Source organism: Amaranthus tricolor, chromosome 2, assembly GCF_026212465.1.
Source record: "Amaranthus tricolor cultivar Red isolate AtriRed21 chromosome 2, ASM2621246v1, whole genome shotgun sequence".
Taxonomy (NCBI): Eukaryota; Viridiplantae; Streptophyta; class Magnoliopsida; order Caryophyllales; family Amaranthaceae; genus Amaranthus; species Amaranthus tricolor.
The window spans coordinates 8,781,982-8,793,836 of record NC_080048.1 but is presented as its reverse complement, the minus strand read 5'-3'; the positions used below and the strand labels follow the sequence as shown (position 1 = coordinate 8,793,836).

General features: G+C 30.8%; 1 protein-coding gene across 1 annotated transcript in view; it reads right to left on the bottom strand.

The window, feature by feature from the left end:
- LOC130806587 (glucose-1-phosphate adenylyltransferase large subunit 3, chloroplastic/amyloplastic) overlaps positions 1-923 on the bottom strand; it is a 9,034-nt gene extending 8,111 nt beyond the window's left edge. Inside the window, exon 1 of the mRNA XM_057671722.1 lies at positions 213-923. Within this exon, the coding sequence (XP_057527705.1) occupies positions 213-416 (204 nt within the window). The 5' untranslated portion in view covers positions 417-923. The remainder of the gene's footprint in view (positions 1-212) is intronic.
- Positions 924-11,855: the final 10,932 nt, after the last annotated feature.

Sequence of the window (11,855 nt, the reverse complement as noted above, 5' to 3'; positions counted from 1 at the left end):
TATACAAACTCGATGAGGTTTCATCCGAATAAAAATTAGTATTAGGAGGAGTAGCTCATCAAGTTTATTTGATAGTCAACTTCTCTCTAATTGTTCGATGTTCGATGTGGGATTATAAATGGGTTATTTTCCAATAAGTACAACTTAAATACTAATAAATGATAAAAGAAAATCAAATGTGGGGATAAAATAGATAAAAATGAGTCACTCACCTTAGCATCAGAAGCAAAATCAGCAGCAATAGACATGCACACATTTCTGTGGACTGCCTTATTGTGAGTATGTCTGGATGCAAAATTCTTAAACTTGAGTCCCATTAACTCACCATTGCTAAACTTCACAACTCTGCAATCCTTCTTACTCGACGCCAAAGACATGGAAATATGCCCATTGGCATTGGCCGAGGACAACGCCATGTTAGTTCTTGCAACAATTTGATACCAAACAGATATGATTATAACTCAAAACTTTGATTCAAGTGAGAAATATCAGGAATAATGACTTAGGAACTTACAGTCAAGGATTTTGTATGTGGGTCTAAATGTCTTACTCTTTTATCCAAACTTCACTACAGCCACCAATTTTTTTGTGTTGTTCTGACTGAAAGATTTTTTTTTTGCAATAAACTCCTTAAATTGTTTGTAATTTCTTATATAGAATATGCTATGGTTTATTATTTATATACTACTAATTTCGTTCCATTATACTTGCTAGTTATTACTGTTAGCGACATTTTTTCATACAATATGTCAGATGCGGGTATTTTAGAACTGAGAAAGTATATTGGTTGGATTTTGTCTTTTATTTTTGACTGTTTTTCATTGCAACTGTTTGGGTTTCAACATGTTATTGTCTGGCTTTGTCTATATTTACAAGCATAACCGTTTTGGTGCGCTCAGATTAAATACTTCATTTAATGGGAGAAAGACAGCATCAGTTGTTCAATGATGGAAATACTCATAAAAAGGAATATATAAAGGAGATACAAACAAAACCTAAATTATAAAATTCACAATCCCTTATATCCCAAAAAATTGACATATTGGAGATGGATAGCCACTCAAATCATTCGGATCCTGTGGCTAGTTTGTTCGGACCAAAACACTTCTCAGAATATAAAGTTCAACTGAAATTCAAATCATAATTATCATCATAATCGGTGTATTCCGCTCAGCAACCCATACCCATAAAGAAGGACGCTATCAAAGAGTCTTTCGACTCAAGAAAGATCCTTAGATAAAGAGGTTCTTGCAACAAAAAAGATCGAGTAAAGCTGAATCCTCAAGTACACATCTAACCACTCAAGCTTGGCCCTTAAATATAAAACTAGAATAAATAAAAGAAAAAATTATCAAGAATAATCTAACAATTTCATGATTATCTCACCTATTGATTAACTATAAATAATCCCAACTTAATGGAGTATTTGCCTAGAGTAAGATTGGGTAATCGATAACGTGCTATAGTAGGTAATTCACCAAAAAAGTAAACTAAAAATCAATGTAAAATTAGACAAAATTTTTGAAAATTTAGAAAAAAAAAGTTCTGAATAAAAAAAAATGATAATTTTTTTCAATGTTTTTTAACATTTTTTTGATATTTTAATTTACTTTATCTTTTTTTTTAAATAAAACTTGCTATAGTAAGTTATTAGGTTACCAGGTTTACTCTAAGAAAATGCCCTCCAAAGTAGAATTCTGCATGGTTAATCAGTAGGTTGAATTATTGTAGAAAATTCATGAAAAGATTGGATTATTCTAGGTAATTTTTTCTAAATAAAAATATATAAAAGAATAACTAGGTAAAACAGCGAGTAAAAGAATAAACTATAAAAGGTAAAGAACAAGAATATCCACAAAAGTCGAGAGATTATCAATAGTCTAGGACATGAATAAAGCGCCTCCAACTATCCTTATTCCTGGTTAGATCCTAAGAATGGTGTAGCTTATGCAAGTCATTTTTTATTTATTCCTTTCAAGTTCTCATAGGTCTTCCTTAACTACATTTACCCTCCACTATGATGTTTTTGATCCTCCTTGTAGGCGCATCCACACTCTTTCTTTACACATGTCAAAACTATCTTAATATATTTTCACGCATCTTTGCAGAAATAGAAGCAGCCCCTAGTTTCTCTCTAAACTCCTGGTTCTTAATTTTATCAATCATGGTGTGATTGCACATCCACCTCAACATAGGCATTTCTGTAGCTTCCATCTTATGTTCAAAAGTTTTTTTAATGGGCCAATATTCTGTCCCATACAACAAAACAGGCCTGATTGCAACTCGGTAAAATTTACTTTTTAACCAACTTGGAAAGTTTCTATCACATAGCACCCCCAGTGGTTGCTCGCTACTTAAGTCAATCCGCTTGTATTCGATAAGTTACATCTCCATCAATCTCCCCATTACTGTGAATACTCGATCCCAAATACCTGAATTTGGTCGTACATATAACAACTTCTTCACCAATGGTCATGTTATAGGCTCAAATTTCTTAATCTTAATCTTCCGATTAATTATTCCGAAATTTTTTTTTGAATTCCTAATCCTTTGGTTATCTAATTCAAATCACCTTTAATTCCTAAACCTTATTCCGATTTTGTAATTTCTTCCAAATTTTTTAAACTTATATATATATATATATATATATATATATATATATATATATATATATATATATATATATATATATATATATATATATATATATATATATATATATATATATATATATATATATATATATATATATATATATTCTTAAATTTCTTTATAAGCACTAAAATATTATTTTATTATTTTATACTACGAAAAGTAAAATTTTAATATTATATTTACGGTTTTATTAAAACGTTACGTTTTAATTTCGTTTTCTTAAACTAACTTTACTACTTATCATTTTAACCTTACAACTTTGATTTAATTATTTTATACCTTAAAATTTACTATATTTTTCTTATTAACTTTAAGTATAGTTTTAACCATAATTTTCTAAGTAAACTATCATATTTTCATAATCAAACCTTAATCATACTTTCCCATTAATCTAAAACATTTCACTAGTATAAACTAGAACAAAAATTTGATGAACCAAAATCCTTTCTACATCAATCCATAATGTTCATCACTTACACAAGCTATCACCATTTTCTTACACAAGTTAACCTTCTTCTACACTTCAAACTCTTACACATCCACTTATACACTCCAACTCTTACACATTCACTTACACACTCTAAATCAATTACGCAAGTTAACCTTCTTTTTCATACAATCTTATGAAGTAAAAAGTTGCCCAAAACCCATTATAAATACCCCTCCTTAGCCATGAGATCACTTGCACCCCCATCATCAAATCTTTCTACCATTCTTTCTTATATCTTCATTTCATTAACATCTTACTAACTTTATACCCTTTTTATTTGTTGAAGAATCAAATGAAGATGGAGCTTGATCTTATCACTTCTTAAGCCAATAATCATCAACTTTTGAAAAGTCAAGTATAATCATTTGGAGCTTGGATATCATTTTCTTTTGGGTAATTGAAGATATACTTCTTTGAAGCTTGGAACCTTGAAGACTTTCTCTTTTGGAGCTTATTTCTTTATGTTGGACCTCTTGAGTTTTGATGATGACTACACTTAAGCAAATATGTGTTAAGAGATTATGTGCAGGTCGATATCCGGTCGTGATTATGATCGTTGATAGTACCTATGACTTGGTTCATGGAAATGTACGTGTCAAAAGGATCCGAAAGATGTTAGAAGAAGTATATCGCTTGTGATGTAAAATGGAGACAGCAGGTCTACTGTTCCTAAGTTGGATGTTCTAGCAAAACTGGAAATTGGAGACAGCGCACTGTTCCTGAACTGGAGTCAGCCTACGTTAACTGAAAATTCTGGTTATTTATTTATAATTGTTATTTTTAGTTAATGTATTAAATAAAGTTAATTTGTTGCATTTATTAATTATTATAATTAATTGGCAAAAAGTTTTCTTAAAATTACTTTACGTATGAGCCTCTAAATAAAGATCCTTTATTTTAGGATCTATATTTAGTAAATATTGGATTTGCTAAAAATAGAAATAGCGGTTGTTGAATAGGACTTAGCTATTATTTTCAACCAGTCCTTGTCTTAGATAATAGGTTATCATGTCTATTTTTATCAAGGATAACCGTTTCTATAAATAGCAAAAACGTTCCAGCAGTTAGTACTGGAACAGGAACTGCTGTTTGTGAAACTACTGCTTAAAGGGAACAGAACCTATTTTTAGAAAATGGGAACAGCGGTTATTGTTGTTTTAAACGTATGATTGATTTATTCAAGTCATTGTGGAAATAACCGTTTGGTAGTTTAATCCACATTACTCCCATGATCTTTTTGATAAAGGAATAATGGATTGGATTATTGCATTTTCTTAGCGATTTTAGCTCTATAAATAGTGGACTCGGTTATTCTTCCAAAACTTGCCTTAGTATGAGCCATTAAATCATACGTAATTTTGGGAGAATTTTTACAAGAAAAATTTGTTTTAAAAATGCCAATTAATTTATAATAGTTTCTTGTGCAACTCATTGATTTTATTTTTAGAGAATTTTTATCCTTTTGTAAGGGTTTTTGAGAGAATTTGTAATTAGACTCGGGTGAGTCTAAGGGGGAAATTAGATAGCTTTTAATGAAGCTAGAGAAGAGATTAGCTTTGAGTAAAGCTAAGGAGAAAGCTTCTAGTGAAGCTAGTGGTGAGAATTAGCTTTTAGTGAAGCTAAGTTTGTGTCTTTGAGTGAAGCAATTTGAGAGAGAAGAGTTGGCCTAGTTGATTCGCTTCGAGTGAAGTAAAATGTTTATTGTAATTGTAACGAGTTGCCTTAAACATAGTGGAGAATTTAGAAATTCCGAGGGGTCGTGGTTTTTCCTTCTATTTAGGCCTAGAAGGTTTTCACGTAAAAATCGTTTGTCTCTTTTAATTATTTCGCTCTAAGTTTAAGCTTTATTTATTTTATTCAATTCCGCAAAAACAGGGCAAAAACGCTTAAACTAGTAACAACAACAATTCACCCCCCCTCTTGTTGCTGTTCCCGTTCCTAATTGAGTCTACACTTTAAGTTCTTATTTTCCGATTATTATTCTCTTACTTGGTTTAGCACCACCTTTGGAGGAAAATGGTACACATTTTCTTAACTCTCTCGTTATGTGATATTTATTTATGGTTACTTGATAATATAAAAGCATGATCAACATGATTTTATTTTAATCATTTAAACTTTACATGGTAATATTAAAGTCATATCCAGTTTAGTGATATTTTCGTCAAAACAATAATACTTTTGGGACACTCGAAAAAAAAAAGTCATATATATGGAAATTTTTGATTAATATGATAATATAGATATATATGAATTTTACTAGTTAAATAAACTTATGTCTTTAAAGTGATTCCATATCATCTTGGTGTTTTGATAAAATTTTTTTTTTATTTTGGACTCAAGTAATTATAAAGAATTATTAATCGGTTTATCGGTAAAATAGTCAAACAAATTTGTTAAAATGCTTAGCGTTGTTTTTCTTGAAAACTCATTTCATTTAGATTTTGGACCCTCAATAACTTGTTGGATTATGTTTTTTTGTAGTTATGATAGATCCGTTTTACTATTTTACTGGTTATTTGATGAAATAAGTTATTAAGTACTTAGAAATATTTGACTTTTATGATTATTTATGACATAATAATGACTTAGTTTAGCCACAGGAATCATAGTATAGCTACGAAAATTTGTTATTTAATTAATATTAATTTATTAGATACTAGTAATTTGTTTCTATTAAAAGGGTAGAATTGTCAAAATTTTAACTAGTGGAAGTTTGACTTATAAGAATGTAAACTATTTCGGTTTAGAGTCTTGTTTGATATTGCATGATATTGATTGTATGACTCTGATAGTAAGGTAACGTCGAACCATGGAATGTAAAATTCCGGCGTCTGTGTTAGCCGGCACGTAAAATGCGGTGCTAGACAGGGGGTCCGAGAAAAACCCATCCTGTGAAGTCTCGAGCATAATAGTATCAAGAGGAGTGACGACTCCCACCACAGTTAGGGTTTAGGACTACGGTCCTCACCTAACCAGACCCTTACATATATCAGTGTTCATTATTGTTGTGATTTTGTGATGTGCTATGATGGTAAAGTTACGAGGCTTAATTGAACTTGATTAAATAAGCATTAAGGTTACCAAGTATTTAGTAGCAGTAATGAACTTCTGCAAGTATTGAGAATGTAATTCAATGGCTTAGTAAAGGTCAATAATGAGTAATAACCTTCTATATTGTGCTTAATGATTATTTTGTAAGCATGATTTAACTATCGCATCATAAGTTTGTTGAGAAAATTGTACTCGGCTTTGTCGCTGACCGATTTAATCGGTTGTCATCCGTATTATGGATGACAGTATTTTGCAGGAAAATTTAGCTCAGGTTTTGATCCAGGCCGCAACTTTAATTATTCTATCGAGGACTTAGTTGCATTGATTTTACTTGATAACTTTGATGACTATATTGTACTTATGTTTTTTTTTATCATATTTAAGCAAACCTTATTTTATATTTTCTCAATTGTAAGATTTTTTTTACCTTATGTTTTGAACGGTTTCAGTTTAAATGGTTTTTAGCAGTTCGGCGTTTTACACTTCCGCGTTATTTATTTTAAGTATAATTATTAATGTTAATTATGTATCGAGAGTGCCGCTCCTGCTACACGTCACTTTTGGCTCCCTTATTGACTATGTCCCACTAAATGGTCTACATTGCCATGAAAAAAGGAAAAAAAAAATAGATTTCTTGATTGTGGAGCTACTAATACTATCACATATAATCCAATAGATTTCAAAAGTCAAAATAACCCATTAAAACTCATATTCAAACTACAAATGGTGAAATAATTAATGCCAAAGGAGCCTATATAATTAATTATTCTTGTGATTTTTAGTTGTAAAATTATCATTTCATTTCGAACTTATCCAATAAATTCATATCAATAATCAATTAATTAGAGATTTAAATTTTATTATTGGATATATTGTGCAGGATAATTAGACAAGGAAGATCATTGGAGGTGGTATTGAGGAAAATGAGTTATACTATGCGGATCAGTTGTCTCACTAGCTCATGGGTCGGTTGAAGCTCTAGATATGGACATCCTTTTTTGGGGAGTTTAAAAAGTCTTTTTCCCTTCTATTTGGTTCAAAAATGGTCTTTAATTGTGAATCATGAATTCTATTGGAAGTTACAGACACTCATATCCTTCTAGCCTAAGTAGAGTAAAAACTATTAATGCTTATTCATATAGATGTTTGGGGATCAGAACTTGAATATAACGCTTATAGTTTTTATATTATTGATGATTGCATAAAAATGAGTTGGGTCTATTTTTTGAAACGTAATTAAAAAATTACCGATGTCTTAATTTCTTTGAGTAAAATCTTATAGTGATTATCTTTACGACTAGTGCATACGTATTGAAACAATCGATATTTGGTCTTTGAGTAAAACCTTGTGCACCCAACGAGCCTTGAATTTGTCAAGGGTAGCATCGTCTTTGATTTTCTTTCAAAAAATCCACTTGCAACCATGAGGAAATTAATTCCATTAAAACCCAAATATTGTTTTCTAATGATGAAATTAATTTCATTAGTGATGGCCTCCTTTCAAAAAACATAATACTGTAAGTCAAAGGGCCACCTTCTATACTAAGTATGTATGATACCTCTTAGTACTAAGAAAGTTTCTTGTACCTTCCACTAGATATCTTTCAAAGTGATTTGGGCTTTTTTTCCTTTGTTTTATACTTCTCTTGAGTTGGATAGTAGACTCTTAACCCTTTAATTGGACATCTCTAGATTGTACATGATCATCTTGTAAGTTACCTATCTCTTCTTGATAGATATATACTTCCTCCGTTCCATAATACTCGCCACACTTTTTATTTTTGGCAATTTCATATTACTTGCTACATTTCTATTTATAGTAATAAAACAATCATTTAAAGTTCTATCTACTCCTATTTTTATCCTACTCTATACCTCATTAATTTTTATACCTACCATTATTTAATCTTTATCTATTCCATTAAAATTAATATTCCCTCCATATTTATTTCTCCCATTAAAAACCCACCTAATCTCCCATTAAACCCACCGTCCCAATTCACACATTCTCCCATTTAAACCCACCTTCCCAACTCCCTCAAATAAATGGTAAGTTTGTTTTGATCTGTCAGATGCAAAATGTGTTGATCTCCACCGTTCATTTTAAAACCCTAAATTAACACCCCCTGTATAAATACACCACCCCCCCCCCCCCCCAATCCAAACCCTAAATCATTCGTCCATCCCCCATCTCTCTCTCTCTCTCTCTCTCTCTCTAAATTATCTGAACAAATCTGTAGAAATGGTGATTTTGGTTTTTTATTCTTGATTCCAATCATTCACAAAATGGGGATTTGATTTTCTTTGGTTTTTTATTTCATTTTGCATTAGATTTAGGTTTTTCGAGTTGATCCTGTTGGTTCTAGTATAGTCTTTATACTCTTGGCTTTGATCTATTTCGATTTAATCATGATCTTTTTTTGTTTAATCATGATCTAGTATGGTCTTTTTACTCTTGGTTCTGATTTAGTTTGAGTTCCTCTACATGGGATCTAGGTATTATTTTGTAAGATTATCATGTTTTGTGTTTTTCGATCTGTTTTCCATTTACTTGCATGTTGTTTGGATTTTGATTATGTTCTTATTTTGTTTTCTAATATAGGTTTTATTTTGTAAGATTATCATGATTATCATGATTTTTGTTTTCTAATCTATTTTCCTTTTACTTGCATGTTGTTATGAGTTCCTGTACATGGGATTTGGGTTTTATTTTGTAAGATCTTTATAATCTTGCATGTTGTTTTGATTTTGATTATGTTCTGATTCGAATCTATTCTATTGTAGTTTTATGTTATGTTGTTTTGATCTGATTTTGATTTTGATTATCCCTTTTATTTGGTTTTAATCCGATAATCATGATCTGATTTTACTACTTCCTCTGATCTGTTTTCCATTTATGATAATCTTGCATATTGTTTTGACGTTGATTATGTTCTGATTTTTTGATCTGCTCTGTTGTAGTTTTATGTTATGTTGTTTTGATCTGATTTTGATTTTGATTATGTTCTTATTTTGATTATCCTTTTGATCTGCTTTTAATCCGATTATCATGATCTTAATTTGATTATTTTCTGACCTGTTTTCCATTTATGATAATCTTGCATGTTGTTTTGATTTTGATTATGTTCTGATTTTTACTATCCTTTTGAAGCTTACATTTTGTTTATTTTGTTTATTGATTTTGATATGTTGTTGTAGTTTTATGTTATATCATACTCATGTAAATGGTTCTGTTTGGATCTGATTTTGATTTGTTTATTAATATTGATCTTTTTTGATTTTGTTTATTAATTTTGATTTGATTTTTACTATCCTTTTGAGGCTTGCATGTTGTTAAGTTTGTTTATTGATTTTGACCTGTTTTGTTGTAGTTTTATATTATGTTACACTCATGTAAATGTTTTTGTTTTGATCTGATTTTGATTATCTTACACTCATGTAAATGGTTCTGTTTTTAGTACTGATTTTGGTTCTATGTAGTTCTGATTTTGGTACATTACTTCCTCTGTTCTGTTTTTGTTGCTACATAAGATTACGTTGCTTGGTTGCCTTTGGAGATGGACACAAAGGAAAAATCGCTCGACTCATTAACCGATGTCCAAAGAGAATGTATCAAATATATCTTTGGTTCGTGGTATGATCATTATTATCTGAATTGTGGGGAATTAACTTCTCTTGATAGTCCTGAACAAGAACCCCCACCTTGGTACTACGGATTGATTAGATATTTGTGTGTAATAAACATACACAAGTGAAACTTGGATTGATGAATTATGTTTAACTTGATTAGATTTTTGTGTGTAATAACCACCTCAATGACTAAATGGAGAGGTGTGCATAAGTTGATAGTTACAAAATGTTTTCTTAAATGTTCTTTCCTTTACAAAATGTTGATCATGTCTACATAATATTGTAATGATTTACAAAATGTCTACTTAACTAAAGTTAGACAACCCTTGTGCTCCAAAAATATAAGGGTTTTAATCCATTTCTACATATTGATAATTAATTTCAATCTTCTTGTGGAAGATCATTAAGATTAATTATACCATGAGATAAAAATTGACGTGTTGCATCTATAAGTTCTAGAGAAACTTCTAATTGTCTTGGCAACATACCAAACCTGTCCAATCTTTGTTTTCCAATGTGTGGATTCTTGTAATTATTGCCACCTCTAGCTTTCAACATCTCTAGGATGCATAGTTGATATTGTATCCATATGTAGTTCAAAAGTTTTGGTTTAAAAGTGTCATATGCATCATTGACCGCCTTAATCAAATCTTTGAGGTCTTTCGGGAATGACTTGAATTGAATTGATTGTAGTGCACGAAACAAACCCAAATCTAAGATGTTCATATCTGGACTGGATGCCGGTTAACAAAGTAGTCTTATGTTAAATCCATCTTTGTTAGCTTTTTCATTGAATGCTTGATCATTTGTTAAAAGATGTGTCTTGGCATTATCTTGTTGAATCCAAATATCTTTGACTCCATTCGCTGGCCATTTCAATCTGATTACTAGTAGAACTTCATTGATTAGTTTATCTCGAATGACATCTCGTGTAACTTTTGTTATTGCTCTTAGTTGTGGTGTACCTGCTGGTCTGTTTTTTGACCTTCTTATTGCATAATAAGTCTCTGTGAATGGAAAAATTATCCCACAACACTTCTCCATTAGTACTAATTTGAGGTCTTGCAACTGCTGCAATAAACATTACTTTACCTATGAAATTTTTGTTTTGCACACACCTGTATGGTTCTTCCTCTTTCCAAGGGAATAAATAGTACCTTTGTGTTTTCCTACTCATGTAGAACCATTTTTCATCGATGTGTACAACATTATACATCAAACTGAATTTTGGTGGGTTGTCTATAGTAGGTGGTATTATTTGTGATTGAATAAAGTTGAGTCTTCTTATTTTGTGGTCATGAGAAAGTTTTGGTTTAATTGAATTTGTATGTACTCTAATATTACCAGATTTCATCATTCTATAAACATGTGAATGCCCAATGCCCAATGCCCAATACACTTGCCATTACTCTAATTGTGGTCCTCTTTTCAATTGGAACAACATTAAGCAGAGTCATGTCAAAGACTCTTGGTTTCCTACCAATTCTTCCCCGTTTTCTAATATTAACATCAACTACAATATCATTTTGCATTGTTGTTTTAACTGATTCCCAAAGCCTTGCTATTGTCCACCTAGATGTGTTATGTTGCAATGCAATTGTTTTGATTGTACCCCATGGAAAACGTCTATCTGGTTCTTTAGACAAACAAGTTAATTGTTGTACAATTAACTTTATGGTTTGTATTGGCAATTCCCTCTTGTGACCTATTGATTGTTGTGTTGAAGTTTGTTGTTGGTTTGGTTGTGCTACTGTTTCCTCCTGTGAGATTGATTGACTTTGGCTGATAGTACCCTCTAAAGTCAAACTAACATCTATGCTTCCATAATTTTCACTTGTGTACTCCTCATAAATGTCAAATTTAGAATCTATATTGAGGTTTTCAAAGTAAGAAATAAATACCTCAATATCAGGATTAATGACTTCGTCTTCTTGACCTTGAACTTCATCTATCTGCTTTTTTTGATTGTTTGAGCTTTAATTTTGATGTACTGTGTTGTAATTCAACTATTGACTTTTGGTAGAAA